Source organism: Genypterus blacodes, unplaced genomic scaffold (genome assembly GCF_046128005.1).
Source record: "Genypterus blacodes isolate CSIRO-AG114 ecotype Tasmania unplaced genomic scaffold, CSIRO-AGI_Gbla_v1 ptg000156l_1, whole genome shotgun sequence".
NCBI classification, from domain to species: Eukaryota; Metazoa; Chordata; class Actinopteri; order Ophidiiformes; family Ophidiidae; genus Genypterus; species Genypterus blacodes.
The window spans coordinates 3948182-3965795 of record NW_027466957.1 but is presented as its reverse complement, the minus strand read 5'-3'; the positions used below and the strand labels follow the sequence as shown (position 1 = coordinate 3965795).

Below are 17614 nucleotides of genomic sequence, written 5' to 3'. Positions count from 1 at the left end.
CTCTATGTAGAGTTCATCTTAAAGTGTGTGTGTTAAAGTCCCACCTGTTGTATTCAAACAATGCCTCTTAGGTGACTAGTAACTTTTAACAGTCCCTTCTAGTATGACAACATGAGAGCTCAGATAACTGCTCATTCCATTTCTTAGAATAAAAAAGAACTTTTCTTAGAATGGGATAATTGATCAGAGAGGAGAGATGAATAATAATACCATTAAAGACATTGACTAAACAAAAACATCATTAGCCGGTTAAGGCAAGGGAATTTTATTTATATAGCACATTTCAGCAGCAAGGCAATTCAAAGTGCTTTACAATAATATAGAATAAAAGCATCAGGAAAAGAAAAGGACACAAGTACAATTAAAAACAGAAAAATGAAAGACAATAAAAACTAGTTTCCCCGTAGTTGTTTTAGAGTAAGATGGGTAACCTTGTCTCTCAAAGGATTTCTCTTTTATCTCTATTTGAATAAGATGGGTTACCTCGTCTCTCAAAGGATTTTATTTCTGAAATGGTTCTGGTTGAAATGGTTCTGGTTAAAGCTGAACTGGTTAAAGCAAAACTGTCAGTACAGATGTCGGTCAATTTGTCATCTGTGGCAGTAAAATGCCAAAACATGTACTAAGTACTAAGTGAAATCCAGCAGCAGGGCTACAGTTAATACGTGTACATGCTTTACAGGCTTTGAATTCACCCCAAGGCAGACACACACATACACACTGCTGTCTCATAAGAAGACCGTGTTCGTCTCCTCAGGAAGAGATTCTGTTAATTACAAGTAAAGCATGGCAATAAGCTGTGATAGATGCTTATCCAAGGAGCCTCTTAATGACAATCTTCTTTGTTATGCTTACACAAAAAAAGAGGATATTAGCAAGCCATGTATTATATGCTAATCAGACAAATGGACTGATTGCTTAAAATAATCAGGGGATGTGTTTACTCTCTGCTGAAGATTTCTTTGGCCAAGTCTTCTAATATTCTCTGCATCTGGAGAAAATAGGAAGAGAGGCATGGATAAGAATGGGAGAGAATCCATAAGAAGCCATTTTGCAAACCCCATCAATGACATACATTTGTTTACACCCTCTTTTATCTCCCAGGCAGAATCCATTTTCTAAAATACATAAGTGCTATTTGTGAGTGCTGAATATGAATTCACAAGTACTATGTAAACATTCAGTACCTCAACCCATGATATGAGCCCGACCAGCTTTCCTCTCTCTGTGACAAACACACTCTGGGTTCCATGAAGGCTGAGGAGCCAGTGAGCCTGCAGGGACACAGCAGCAATGGACTTCACTCACATTTCATAGGTTTTGGCTTTATTTGCCATCTATGAAACTATAGTTATAAAAATCATTTTCTAGACAGGACAACAAATGCACAATTTTGAATATCTTCACTTTCTCACAAAGAATGTTGATTTACTGCCCGATTTGATAATCATGAGTCTTCCGTTTATATTCGGAAAGAACAGCTGAACACAAATTGTTACATTTGTTTGAGTAAAATCTAAACATTCTTATCTATGTTTCATACCAACATTTCAGAAAAGGGGGAATAGCTAGATATAACCCTTTACAAAATAAAAAAACCTATACCTTATGATCTTGGCCAGAGAGAGAACACTCTAGCCAGATCGAGTGAAAGAGAGAAGGAGGACTCAGAATGCAGGGCAACAGACAAAGAATAGGAATACTCATATACAAGAACACACGCAACTGGGACAAGAAAGGCAAGATAACTAAAATACAAGCTCAATCCTACAAGAAAACGGGGAAACACTAATACTGGAGCAAGAGAGGCTCAGGGAGTACAGGGAAAACCAAATCACACAGAGCGACAGAGAAACTGACAGAAAACAAGAAACTAGAGACAAACATAACACACACAATCAAACAACACAAGGGCAGAAAGCAGACTCACAAAACAAGAGGAGCACAGAGGAACACGGAAGGACAGGGAGCAGGGTCCAAACCAGGAATGAAGCAAGAGCAAAAGGCCGGAGAAACCAGGAGTAAAACAGGGACAGAACCAGGGAGGGACAAGACGAGGACACAGACAGTACAAACCAACAAGAGGAGAAGGAAAGATGCAGATGTGACACACAGGGTTGATGGCAACAGGGAACAGGTGATGCCAAATGAAAGCAAATTAAAATAGGAGGACGTGTATGTACTAATAAGCCTTTCAAAAGCCTGTGTACCTCCTGAACCGTGCTGTGAGGCGATAACAGGACAGAGGCTGGATGAATATGGCAAACCTCATCCAAATGTTTTGCCAGAACCTGAAGAATCACACAAATTTAGATAAAGAAGTCATTTATGAGGACATAACAAAGAGAAGCGTTTATTCATTGTTGTCTTCTTCTTAAATGCCACAAATCGAATGCCAGAGACAAGTAGCATTTGACATATTGAAAATGCATTTTGACATGCATAGCTGTCTAAACATCATCTTTGCTGTGTTAAAAATGTATTTGACATTCAGTTTATGTAAAAACAACTAAGCCATTTACCTCAGTCCCACTGTGATGCAGGAACATCAGCAGCTCTGATCGGTGGACGAAGCCCAGTAAAATACTTGATTCTTAAGAAGAAATAAGGAGAGAACATCAATGTTCTTGCTACAGTTTGGATGTCTGCAGCTCTCAAGTGAACAGTCTCCACTCTGCTGCAAAATATAAAGCCACTCTTGCCTCTGCAGGACTCAATCTCACTGTTCTCTTACACTTCTAAGCTCCTTTTTCAGACACTTGCAAACTGGTTAAAAAATGTACTATGTGAGTACATTGTATCAGTATACACTTTCTTTGTGGGCCAGTAAAGCCATTTGGGACACTGTGTGTCAATATCACACACAGTGTCCCAGATGGCTTTACAGGCTATACAAAGAAATTTGATTTAAATTTGAATTCAATCAAGGGCCCCACTCTGAGTCACAATCCAAAATGTTATGGCTTGACAAGATTTATCTCAGCTTGCAACAGATAGTTTAATGAAGAAGGGGTGGAACAATTCAGCAAAGAAGTGAAAAATAATTATTAGATATGTGCCGTGAGTGAGTCAAAGTATAATCACATCCCACAAGACTGAGTACGTCTGTATCTACACACCCAGTGAGTCCACCACAGGGATTTGTGTGTCATTGCTGGTACTGACAGCATGTTGAACCTCCTCTGATCCCGCTGCTTTCTGAAGGTGCACAGCTTTATCTCCTAAAACTTGCCCAATTTGTGTAGAGGTAATCCTGTCGGAGAGAAGGAGCAGGTCACATCTGAAGCCAGCTGCTGAGATGAGATGATAGCATGAACATCAGTACATTACACTGGTTTTTCATTATCTGTATAACTTACAGATCTGATCACATATTATTGCAAGGTGTAAGCGGGGCTGGGATTGACTGATTGTGTGCATTTTCTCTGGGTACACCAGTTTACTCCCACCTTCAAACGCATGAAGGTTAAGTGAAAAAAGTGAAAGGTAAAAACACTATAGGTATGAATGGGAGAGTGATTGAGTTTGACTGTCACTGTGTCAGCCCGGTGCTGGACTGCCAAACCTGTGCACAGTGTACCCTGCCTCTCGCTCAAAGACCGCCTGGATAGACTCTAAGAACAAGAATAAGAATAAACTGTATTCACACACCTGAATAACATAATGAAATCCGAAATATAGACACTTATTTGTAGGAACTGGGACAAGTTGCTGTATTTTGAATTGTGATGGAAAATAGAATCTCACAACTGTTTTTTTTCTGTTCTCACACTTGCTTGTAGCTGTTGCTTCAAACAGTATGGATAGTTTTCCTTTTCTAAAGAGCCTCTAATAAAACTCTGTCAGGAAACTGTCAGTTGATCCACTGTGATGTCAGACTTTCTAGAGAGGACTCTTTGAAGCCGTTTGAGGCTTATTGCTGTCAACTTGCAGCTGAGGATACCGACACTTTCTTTTTTCTCTCAACATGCTGGTAGGCTTTGAATACCTGTCAAGGATGGTCTGTTAGTACCTTGCACAGACCAAGGCTGAACACCTTTATAACACATGTTTCTGTTCTAAATTATATGTTAAGTTATTTCATCAGCACATTGACATTTTAAATATTCTAGTCAGCAGATACCCACATTATAAAACAGAGTACTTATTATCGTGATTGAGGAAAATTCAAAAAGTCCAAGTATACCAAATTTAAAGAATATTTAAGAAGAAGAAGATCCTTACATAAATAATAAATGTTCTTTACAAATATCATACTGTATGTCCACATGAATGTCTTGTTGTTGTTAGATAGTTGGCCTTGAGATTTTCTGGATGGACCTTCAGGGATCACCTGAGCTCAGCCCTCAGCCCTCAGTCAAGACAGAGCCACAGCAGCAGCCTGAGACAGGCAAAGCATGCGTGTACACAAACAGCAGTGGACTAAGAACACGTTTGCATGTTCACATCCTGTAGAACAAATAATCTAAGAATAGTTATACACACGCTAATATAGCTTTTTTGTATTTTCAGGGGACAAACATGAGCACAATATGTCAATACTCTGAATCTACTACTGTAGAATGATGTAGAGTTGGGCTAGAGTTTTCTCTGTGAATCAACCCCCACACAAATCCAGTTTACATAGGAACATGTCTCACAGCAGGAGCCATGTTCACACTCCGTACCGAGCACAGTGAAGAGAAGTGGTCGTTTGTTCACAAATGGTGGCATTTTCAGACCACCCATTGCTTTACATAAACAAAGATTCTGAACAAACCAGGCGGAGGCACCATTTCAGGCTTTCTGTGTATGTATGTAGAACAACAAGAAATAATGGTTTTGCATAATATGGGACCTTTAAAACTTAGTTAAAGAAAAGTGAATTTTATGCCAATCCAGGCCAATAAGGAGAGGACATGGCAGTGACAGTGATGTGGTTTTAGTGTCTTTAGTGATAGAAGATAAAGGCAAAGTAGATGGGAAGACAAAAAAAAAGCGTTCACCTTGAAGCCCCTGCACAAACATTGCTGAAAGAGCCTGAATCACTGTATTGAGTTTTGAGAGACAGGTTCTATTAAACTCTTTAGAGTTTAGGTGACACATTCAGTCCGTTTTTACTCACTGGGGACAGGCCTTCATTAGGGAGGGCAGGTACGGGAGCCTCTTGCTGTTAGAGAGGGCATCATAGAAAGAAGGACGATGCCCAGAGCGTGCTAGGCCATTAGCTAGCAGTGTGGCAAGGAGAACAGGCACAGCATGGCTGAAATCACCAGTTAGCTCTATAACCAAGAGAGCTGGGGACAAGGAGTGTGTTGCTGCTCCAGAGAAGGCTGCTGCACCTACAAGATTATATTGATGTAATGATGTGATATACACGTTATGGTTAGTAATTAGGTTATGAGACACAGTGCTACACTTGCTACGTATTATAAAATGTAGTATCATCCATAATCATTGTAAACACAGGTTAGCTACACAGGTTGTGCATGCCTAAAGCTTGCAGCATGCATGGGAAAGAGCTCTTTCATTGGAAATGATACAATAGGCCTGATATGATTATTTATGCACATGGGCACATGGTTGAGTGACCTTATCTGCCCTTGCTGATGTTAAATCCTGCCTCTGTTTATTACCTTTATTGGATATGGCCTTTAAACATTGGCAGATTCCGGCCAGTAATAGGAATATCAAAAGCCACAGTGGTTGATCTCTGGTTGTGCATATAGGAATGAGGTAAGGTACGTGCATATACAAGCAAGACCTATTCGACCAACCAAGAGCTATCATAGAGTTTATCTACCAGCCAATGCGTAGCCCCCAGGATTTACAGACGCCCACTGCAGGCCTGGACTGAGTCCAGTGGAACACACATAAGCGAGTCCTTCACCAACCAAACGACCCAGTGCTGCCCCTGATAAACGAGAGAGAGAATAACATTCATGGTTCGGTTGGGTCTATGGAGAAAAATACCTCCACATCTATCATCTAGTGTGATGGGAAACTTGAGTGGAAAGTGAGTGGAAGTCTAGGTAGGGTCTTTTCATTTCACTAACCATAGATAAAGACAGGCATGAAGTATCCGGCTGGCAGAGGCAGAGTGCAAGCGAGGACCAACATGCACAGCTTAGAACCAGCAACAGAGAAGCACACTGTCAAATCTTCCTATCACAGCAAATGAACAGCAACAATTTCCACAATACTAGCAGATGCAACACAAACGCATGTGACAATAGATGAGTCAGTGTCAATCTGTGCAGGGAAATATTTGCAGTGCTCGGAAACACAATTTGCACAAATTTGATTTGAATCGCCTGTACCTTCATAAGTAGAAAGAGAAGCAAGGAGACATAGACAGGGCTTCCTGACAGACACCACTCCGAACACGGCCCTGGCTCGAGCTCGAGAGGCACTGAAGCATTGTGGGTTTGCGAGCCCCACTGCCTGCCATCCAATAAGGAGGTGAGGAGCTGCCTCATTGTGTACTGTGGAAGAGAGTATTGTCTGAATACAAGAGAAGCTATTAAATGAGAAAACAAAGGCTGCATAATAAACTCTGGTACCTCTCACCTTAGCAGCTATGTATTGACCAGTCGAGTGGGGAAACGTCACAGATGCAAGGATGAAGGCCACAATGCCTGAGTATAGAGCCTTCCTGATGAGAGACCATATGTATTAACATCTCTTTGGCACTTTCATTCAGTTCATTTGAATGTTAATGCTGCTGGGCTAGCTAAGACGACACTCAGCTACAGTATATGCTTCCAAAACCCAAACAGTTATTCAATGCTCTCCAACATGGAGTCCTGCCTTCTAGCTGTTAAATGCTGGTTGACAAAGAACTGTTATCTTAGGGATATTGTTTGTGATATTGGACTTTACCAAAAAACTTGACTTGATTTGATTGATTTGATTTGGTGAGTCCTATATTCTTCTGAAGCATGTGGCTTCTAATGCAGGTGACTCATTACTACATTTTTTGTCAAGCTCTCACTCTGTGATCAGCATCTTGATGAGGAAAGGGTTTGTTTTGGTGAAGCGCAGGATCCAGCGATGGCAGAAGAGGAAGCAGCAGCTTACGCCTCCACACAGCAGCCTGTTTTCAGACGTTAAGCTTCATTTAGACCAAGCAGCAACATCTGATCAGATGTCATTATAGACTGGGAAAATAATAAGGAGGAGCAAAAGGCTAGGAAATGATGGTATGAAAAACCCCTGTTAGTGCTGAGTCAAACAGTAACTTGGGGGGTAGATGTCTGGTTGCTCTATACTTAATATGAATTTCAGTTGTAAGACAAATAGAAGCAGACTCTTACCCCAGCCAAGCAAACACAAGCATCTCAAGTGGGTAGAAAGGTATAACATTGGCGAAATTAGTTTTGAACAAGGCCTGAAGAGTCTCTGTGGACACAAAACAAATTGGAGTAATTTTTCCAATTTCTTCCACAGCCTCTGGAAATCTAATCTCCCCTACTTCGTAGCATTAAAATTTTATTTAAATCTACAGTCTGTTCACTTAAATGTCTTTGTTAATTTTTCCAAACCTATGTGTCCACTCATTGTCCTGGCAGGTTATTAGACACAAGGATTATATTATTCATTTTATATATACAGAGCAAAAGGAGCGGTCACACACTGATATATGGAATTCTCTATTACTAGGAGAAATCATTAAAATGTGTTGCAGTGTAACGCAAAATTGGCCTTTGGAAATTATATATACCCAATTTATAAAATGACAGATGTAGATTTTCTTTTTAGTAACCACAATACTTAATAAAATAATACCAACTTTTTACTCAAAATGTAATTAATAAGCACATATTGAAATACCAAAAAAAAAAAGATTAATATGGAATAAATAAAAATGGTGAATTTTATTGAATAAACGTGTATGACTCTACTGTCTCCTGAATGAGAAATATTGGATGGTAAACAACTGTTTCCCATTGAATAATAATAAGACAAGGGAACTTATTTGGCCCCTCAATCTCGACTGGAGCTATAGTTTATCACTCAGGGCCCCTGGCACCAATCCTTCAAGCCCTTGCCAGAAACCTCAGTGTCATTTTTATCCTTCAAACATCAACAAACTCAAAGTGTTATTTACTTAAAGACCTTAAGATTAAAGACCTTAAGATGCCAGACTATTAACCTGCATTGGGTACAAGTCAAGTATAGGACTAAATTTAAGATTCTATAATTACGTTTTGAAGCTGCACAGAGCCTCACTACACCCCTGAGCTATTCTGCCCCCTTTTGAGACTCCAGCTCTCTCAGATCCTCAGACCGGTTGCTCCTGGCTGTTCCGTGCTGCTGTGAGGTGCAGTAGTCGCCCCAAAGCTTTGGAACAGTCTCCTATTCTCCATTAAGTGTTTCCCCTCTGTAGACACTTTTAAGGGGAAACTTGAAGATCCACATGTCTACTCAGGCTTTTGAGAGTCCTTAAGGTCATACATTTCTCCTTTATGTCTTTCTATATCTTTTATTACTTTATTATTATATACTTGTTATCTTATTGTACAGCACATTGGTCAGCTCTGGTCATTTTTAAACTTGTCATATAAATAAATTTGATTTGATTGAATGTTGACATTGTACTTTCTTATCTGATTTGTAAAACAAGAACTTGGTCAGGATTGTGATGAAAATACATAAAAACACGATTATGTCTTTGAAGTTGTGCAGTTCTTCTGATTATGAACATTAAATCCAATTTTGAATGGATTTATGGATTTGCAGTTTACTCCATATTAAGCGTAAGCTTAAGGGTAAGCTGAATCTTTCCCTTGTTGGCCATCAGGGGGCAGGGGTTGATCAGGTCATTACCTCCATTTCCACTCCACACTGAGAGCAGGCGAAAGGTCAGTGCCCCACAGGCAGCCGAGAAGAAACAAGGGCAGTAATCTCTCACAGCAAAGTGGGAGCTCATCACCTCAACACTGAACAGCACTCCTACAGCAAGTAGAGGAGGAGGAGCAGGAGGAGGGGGAGGAGAAGAGATGGAAGAATGACAGTGGAAAGAGATTAGACATATATCTACAGTATATACGTCTGGTTTTCCTTTACTTTTGAATGAAGTGAAACTTTAGAAGCATCACAATGCAATCAACAGTGGCTACACACCATTACTTCCACCTTACTTTATTTTAACAATCCAACATTGTGTCCAGGGTAGAGCTCTTACATAATGAGCTATAAGCGTCACCAAGGCAGTATTTCTTACATTGTTTAAAGGCCTGTATCGTATTTTGAGGAGCTCCTTCTTTTCTTACAGCATTGCTGTAAAAGCCACAACAGCGTGCAGATACCAATAATGAAACGAAAAAAGAGAATACCAGGAAAGGGAGGAAAATGTCACATTGTGAGAGGGCAATCGCAGAAGACGGGAATGGAGGAGCACAGAATAAAGGCAAAAAAATTGTGGCAGATGTGTGAGGGAGGATTAAGGAGAAGAGCAAATATGTGAAGCTTAGAGGAATGAAGTCAAAAGCAGAAAGGAATCAAGCAGACAAGTGTTAGAGGAACAAATAGATGCATACAAATCAGCTGCTGCTGTACCTCTGGTAAATTACACCTAACATACTGCTGTGTGTAATACGTTGCTGCTTCTCTCACCACTGATAGGAGCCCCGAAGCAGCTGGCGACCCCCACTGCAGCAGCTACAACCTGCATTTCTCCAGTAGATCTCACCTGTAAGACACAGACATTGTGACCTTTGGCCTCTATTTTCATCTTTCTGTCTGTATCTTAAAGAAGGTCACAGGGTTTCAGTCACACGGATCCACACACATACACCTGAGCAACATTTCATTTCCCCTACTGCATTTTCACAAAGCCTGCTTATCTAACCTGTTCTGACCAAGAAAAATCCCAAAAATAAATTCAATCAGGAGTTGGTTTATTCGTAAGGTTAACTCACATTATCTTGTCATGTTTAAGTATATTTGTATGTAAAAGTATTTGAAATCTTCAACTAAAGGAGTTCACTATCACATTCATCACATTCACTGGATGGTCATTCTCCTGCAGAGAGACGAAGAAGTATCGCTTCATTCATTTACCTGTGGCGGTACTTATTCATGCCACCCGTAGTTTTGCATCACTCAACATTGTGCCATATACTGTATTTACCTCCTTTCTACCTTGTATAAGAGTGCAGAGATTGCACAGGTAGGCTCCCAGCATGGTGGAAAGATGCACAAAGGGGCCCTGTTAATAAGTCAGACAGACACAGACAACAACACTGCCCATGCACCTTTTGAAAGGAGAGTTCCATATTGTGCACAACAAACTAAACGACCGGTCATACCACTTTGCCCAGGAAAACAGTACTGCCAGCTGCAAGTGTACAAATAAGGCCCAGGAACTTGGCAAACATGTTGGTAAGAGACAAGTAATGAGGCATTTTTATGCCAGCCAGCATGGTTCTCACTTCTGGCACCCCAGAGCCTGAGGACAGAAGTTTCAACACAGCAAGAACAGTCAAAAAGGCAGATGATCAGAACATCAGATAGTGTCCAAATAGCACATGGGAGAGACTGATGCTGGGATACTGAGACTGATAAGATCATGGTGGATTTTTCCATATAAGAGTTACACACTGCTTTTTAAAGATAATATCTAGCTTTTTACTTATGCCATTTACTTGTAGGCCGGAAGGATATTTCTGAAAGACAGCAAGGAAAGGGAACTATACTCCTCTGTTGATCATATCTTAAGAATCTTTGGTGGGAGAAGGAAACACACTGAGATCTACATTCAGATTGGACTGTAAAGCCTTTTCTGAGAGGAGAGCTGATTGTAACTTTGCTTTTTGAATGTTGTGTCCAGACCGGTATCACATGCAGACCACATTGAAGATCAATGTGATATGATATGAGCAATACATCAGCATTGAGCACCAAGGCTTGCAGTCTGACTGTAGCTATACTGTCCCAAATCTAACATAAAAGGATCAGGTTCCATGTTTTTTTGCTGTTCAGAATGATTCAACAAATCTGGTCCATGTAACATGTGAGGAAAAAATGGATCTGCGCCACTTTAAACCTGCAGTCTGACTGTAGCCATATTATGTTGTTTTTAGCATTTTAATAGACATCCACACCTATAATTGTGTAAAATGAAAGTAAAATGTGAGATTTCTGTTGTGTGACTGACCTGTGGAGTAGGGGCAGATGCTGTGGGAGAATGAGGATGCCACAGCACAAAGTGACGCCGGGTAAAGTGTCCAGCAGAGGAACTGCAGCAGACAGTTTCCCTCCAGCTTTATGTAAAGCCACTGGTGTGCTACAAGTGAAGACAAAAACAGTGACCACCTGTGTCCTCCATTCTGTGTAAATGTGTGTTTTTACGTGTGTGTGTACCTCTTAGCAGCTTTGTAACGCTTAGGTCCATGAGGAAGCTGAGGATGGCGGTCAGAATACCCAGAGCAGTGTAACAATACCACTCTATTCCACACAATTTTCCCATAAGACACCCCAGCTTCAGCAGCCATTCTGTCAAAAGAAGCACACATATGAGCCTGACCTAATACACATGTAACTGAGGAAATAAGTGCTTTAAAATGGAATACCACTTATAGAGAAGGTCAGAATAAACCAAGAGAGAATATGGGGCCTCTTTGTAAAGAGAGCAAAATGTAACTGCATAAGCTCTGCAATACACATATGACAATATATGTGCAGGGTGTCATGGATCACAATGATTTAGAGAAGTAAGAACAAAACAATTGGAATAAAATGAACTGTTCAGAAAAGTCATGTTTTTTTTAAATTGGGTATTGTAGGAAAGAGCAATCTAATAATAATACAATTTTATTTTTGAACCCAAATGCGAAAAAAATTATCCACAACCTCGAAAAGTCAGCCATGAATTTTCAGAGTGAATCATAAGCTTCACACTAAATTAAACTGAAGCACAAGAAATCACATTCTAGATGAAGATCAGACAAAAAAGAACATGTGTTAGTATTGATTGGGTCCACAGTGATTGTACCCGAATGAATCCCCACTCTAGCCTGACCTTTGACAAATGCATGGGACGGCTGGCATGGTTTCCATGGTTTAGTGAGAAGGGAACTCTCATTATGAGATGTCTTCCATTGATCGCTCTCCTTCCAGTTGTTCTCTTTGTCTGGTTCATTCAATGGAGCCTCATCCAAGCTCATTTTCACTGGGAATTTAAGCGATGTTGTATGTTAGTAGTCTCAAACAGATACTGTTTGATTGAGGATTAAAGCAAAAATTAAGAACGTAGTTGTGTAGATGTTGATGTAGTTGTAAAATGGAAATCAATTATTTAGGTCAGAATAATTATCAGTTCTATATTGTAAGTACAAGTACTGCACTAAAACAGATTATTGTAATCATTATTAAATAGAAATAGAGGACACATATACTCACCGGTTAGTTGCAGTGTTGTTTCTCTATGTGTGTGTGTGGGTGTGTGTTGTTATGAGTCTGTTTAAGTAGGTTGGTACCAAAACCGACCTCTACAAAGGAATTAGCATTAAGGTTATAAAGCAGACATGGTTGAGAGGGTAGATAATATTAACTCTGAGCAAATGCCCTTCATCTGTCTTTCTGGTGGGAGAGGCATTTTAATGCTGCCTTAAGCTATTTTTTATGATATCAACTATACTGTAGGAAGAATATACATTTTAATTATTAGAAAAATAATAACCTGGTATTAATCCTTAGAATAAATGTTTACATGGAATGTTATTATATTCAGACAAACTTAACAAAATATATAAAAACAATGGTAAAATGTAAGGACTATAGACATGGAACACCTTCAGTTTAAAAACGATACCATAACACTTAAAAATAGCACCAAAATGAAAACAATGGTTAATCAAGTCAATAATATTATAAACCATTATAACTTCCAAGGACAAGATATACAAGAATAAGATTTATTCCAGACATGGAACAAAGCTTCCACCAGCGAGTTGTGAACCACGGTGATCGATAGTGATAGATCATTCTCTTGTCTCTGTGATCTTTCAGATGCTGGTAGCTGCAGTTACCAAGCTCTTTGGAAGCTGATTTCTCAAGGTGAAATGTTCATAATCAAAACTAGACAACATATAAGACATAAGAGTTCCAAATATAAGTGTTAGCTTGCTGCTTTGCAGTGAAACAGTCGTCTATGTTAAACATGGAACCCAGAAAATGCATGATCATACTGAACATAATAATAGACTAGATAATAGAATAGAATAACAGCTCTGATTACAACAAGAATAGGTCTGTTCAAAGAAAACACACAATCATGCAAAAGATAGCTCTGATCACATTAAAAACAACTCTGATTACAGCAAAAACAGCTCTGATTAAACTAAAGCAGCTGTGGTCATAGTGAGATCATAGTGAAAACATATCATCACACTAAAAGTGTGTGATCTCTGATCACTCACTCACTAATGTTGAAAATAACTGTGATCACACTAAAACAGCTCTGACTATAATGAAAACACAAAATTACAGCTCACCCTAAAACCCAAAAACGTCTCTGCTTACACAAACATAATACTGTTCACCTTTGACCACCGTGAAAACACATCTGAAAACAGCTTTGATCTCAGCAAAAAAGCGCGACCCACTGAGATGATGACAGGATACAGAGAGCACATTTACTGCTGCTCCACTGTGTCACAGTCTGTCTGGACTCCATTCTGTCTGTTTCCAAATCTCCCTTAAAACATTTGATGAGTTATTTTGTGTGATTTGTGCTTTGCTGTAGCCACTTTAGAGCAATATATCTTTTCCATACAATATTTTCCAGTAAATGATTTCCTATATTTCCCAGAAAAATGGCTATAGTTAGGAAAATTGAATGAAATGTATTATATGCACTCAGACAAAAGGAGAGGATGCAACTGTATACAGCTAGCTAAGTAAAGTGGAATGTGTTAAATTAAATAAAATCAATGAATAAATAAATAAAATTACCGACATTAAGAGTTTTATAGTTTATCTTCTATATGATAGCACATTGTTAAGCTGATATCAGTTAATTGTTTTGAGTAAAAAACTATTACTGATTACTGGATTTTTTTTAATTTCAATGAATGTTTATGACTGTAATCATTAGGGGTTGTTTATATTATTGTACATTTTTACACAGTTGGTATTCTCTGTTGTTCACAGTTTGTATGCAGGGAAGAGTAAGAGGTTATTTTGATGAGTGGTTGCAAAGGGTGAGATTCTGCTTCGGCCCCTTTAAAGGCTTGATTCAGTTTTATAAACATGATGATAAATTATATTTGAGAATATTGAGTCACATCATATATAATTCATACATTGACATTGCTGCGACCTTCCCCTTGGCAGGAAACCTTCAACATGAAGCTCTGAAGCTCTGGCACTTTGTGAATGAACAGGTATAGTCACACACACACACACACACATCCACGCACGCTCACACACACACAATTTGTTAATGTTTGTGTTTTTTATGCCACACACAGTTATCCCCTTTGGGCTTTCAATTAGCATTTCTGTTATTGTGTCAATGTCACACTCACGCCTGAGAGATTTCTCGATGTTAAAACTTGTTTCCATGGAAACAGCCCACAAAGGAGTTGCAGGTCACGTTAATCATGTTAATAATTATAATTCTATGCAGAGGACCTGAAAAGTTTCACTGCAAGCAAACCATTGCTGAAATCAATCAAGTGCAAAGATATGAATCTACCCTGAACACACAGCTGGAAACGGTTTATTCAGAAACTTTACTGTATTACTGTATTGCTGTAGTTGGATGGTCAGATCAGTGTGATTCAGCTTGTACTTTTAAGACCTTTATGTGTTAATATTGTATTTCAGAGCAAAGCAGCAACATGACATCAATTCAAGAATTGAACATGACAGTTTTAATTAATTGTTCTAAAACTTTTGCTCGTAGTTTGTAGGTTGACATTGAGGACAATTTATTTTAGTTGCATTCCAAAATTAAATTGTGAATTACATATTTGGAATGGAATTGTATGAGAACTTGTGGTTAAATGATATGAATATACCCAATTTGATGCCAAACCATTTTACATTACGGATGATTTTAATACAAAGGTCAGTAGAGACAGTTTGTAAAGCCCTCAGCTGTGAATTATTCATGAGTGTCTTACACATTTGCATACTCAGCAGTAAGAATCATTATACTTATGAAAATAAGTTTGTTGTTGACCTTCCAACATCACTCATTGTGTCTCTGTGGGATTTGTCACACTGTCTGCTTCATTATGTAATACACAGCAGCTGTAGCAGTGCGTGCGTGCGTGCGTGCGTGCGTGCGTGCGTGCGTGCGTGCGTGCATGGGGAATGTACACCCACACAGAGACACACACAAACGTATACAGAGGTTACTCAAAGTTATTAGTGACAAGGTTTACATTCCGCTGGATAGGAGATCCAAAACAGATAACACATTTTAATGCAGACCATACAAAGTCATATCTTTGCTCATTCCAAGTCAAATCAATTAATGTGATGAATTTATATTACAATAACAAAACGTGTTTCTTTACCATTGTAACTGTTCTTGAACCTACCATAAAACTTCTAACTCCCTCTCTTCATCTCATTATTATAATTATAATTGGAATAATAATAATTATAATAATAATAATTAGTAGTAGTAGTAGTAGTAGTAGTATTAGTATTAATATTAGTATTAGTATTAGTATTATTATTAGTCGTAGTATTATTCTATCCCTTTATTGGGATTTCAGGAAGAGTCCTCTTTATACATTTTTCTCACTACTTGCTGTTTATTTGAAATATTTGTATAAAGGTTGAAAGGTTCCACCACTCACAACACCCTGTTTAATTCAGTTCATCTCAGTATGTGAGTAGCAGCTATTACAGCTGTCATTTACTGTTGTCCAGTAAACACTTGTTCTCAAATACATTTTACTGGCAATGTTTATTAGAGAAGTGTGAAGTCAGTCTGAATGACAAGCAGCATGTTACCATTTACACACTTTAAATATACACCAAGTTATGACGTGATTGACGTGAATATGTTCAACATATTTGTGTCCATTCATAGACTTTACTGGGCCAAGTGCTGATACTATTCTGCCCACTACTGATGTATAAACCATTTCCTGTCTTTGTTGACTATTCTGTTATTTCTGGTTTAATAGTCTTTTACACAAAACCAGCCAACCCTCGACCACCTTCATTTATTCATCTCAGTGTCTCTCTCCTATCACCATCACCCTTCTGACACCCTCTCATCTCTGTTTAACTGATGTCTGTCCAGCTCTTGTCATCTCATCACACCCTTGGACGACTCGCCTACTCCCAGGATCATCCATACTAGCAGTCTGGAAAATCCATTAGCTATATATGATAAAACATTTAAACACTGCCATAACTTGCTCAGGAAGAAATCACTAAACTGCAATATTATTGTTTAACAACCGTCATTTCAGATTTACTTGGTCCATATATCCTAAACATATCCTCATATGCTAAAAAATACTGCAAACTTTAAAGACACATTGGTCAACACTGGCTAATATAATCCTGAATACAGTATTAACCAGCAATCTGGCTGCTGTTACTAGGGAGGGAAGAGCATCTGTGTGCTCCCAGGCAGGGAGGTGGTGAGTTGCTGGGCTGGATTTAGATAATCAGCAGGGAGCACAGAGGTCTATACTGATAAGACTGAAAACACATTTATAATGCTGTGTAACCTTTAGAACTTGTAGGAGTGACTTGTATTCAGATGATTGTAATGATGTTTGTAGTGTATATAGGATGGAGGGTATGATGTCAGTTAAGGAAACATCAATAAATGACTTCTCTGTAATGGATCATGTGTGTCTTATATGTTTACATGCGGGCCAACTGTACCACTGTAATTACAAGACAATCTGGACAGACTAGTCAGTTTTCTAGTCATTATATATGTATAGATAAATACAGAATTTCAATGGAGTACTTACACCCACCAGCAGTGACACCCACTCCATGAGGCCAGTTAGTGTTTTCCAATCATGATGGCCTGTGATATAAATAGCTACAAAGCAATGTCACGACTAAGTCCCCGCTCCCGCTGACAGCTTTGTTTTAAAGCACATTCTTTCCATCTCTGTTGGGCGCTTAACTTATTCTCTGAGATAAGAGGCAATGCTCCTCTGTCCATTTTGATTTCACTCTCCTCTCTTTATCAAACCCAAGTGCGGAAAACTGGATTTTCCACTGAACTGTTGTGACTTCTGAGGTTTGACTTAGACAAAGAATAAATTCATCTGAAGAGTTCTCACTTCTCTCTAATGAAATACTCCATTACAATACTGAATCTCGCAGTTGTGAAAACGTTGGATACTGTTTCGTTAAATCTCAAAACCAGCAGTGAATGTTAAGAAGTAAGAAGAATCAATGGAACACAGAGGGAATTACAGAGAGGAGAGGAAGGCTATTTTAGGGATGGTGTGTCTGGAATGGCAACTGTTGCCCCTCTTACCACGCTGCTCTTTCTCTACCTCTCTTAATCCCCACACACACACACCAGAAGCCCTTCATTGCTCATACTTTTTCCAACCACAGACTCTTCTCTCCCCCGCTGTATGTGTCTTGTGGTAAATATAGACTTCTATTAGCTTTTCCCAAACACAAT

The 17614-nt window shown here is 39.0% G+C and overlaps 1 protein-coding gene across 1 annotated transcript; it reads right to left on the bottom strand.

The window, feature by feature from the left end:
• Nucleotides 1-940: 940 nt before the first annotated feature.
• On the bottom strand, nt 941-12149 carry clcnk (chloride channel K). The gene is made up of 19 exons (XM_076166226.1): nt 12005-12149; nt 11347-11478; nt 11141-11269; nt 10293-10432; nt 10115-10192; nt 9598-9673; nt 8809-8934; nt 7296-7380; nt 6974-7075; nt 6550-6634; nt 6300-6464; nt 6036-6105; nt 5783-5893; nt 5105-5321; nt 3120-3253; nt 2523-2593; nt 2211-2291; nt 1188-1274; nt 941-991 (listed from the first exon to the last, which is right to left on the bottom strand). The coding sequence occupies exons 1-19, from the start codon at nt 12147-12149 to the stop codon at nt 941-943; spliced, it is 2085 nt and encodes a 694-aa protein (XP_076022341.1).
• Nucleotides 12150-17614: the final 5465 nt, after the last annotated feature.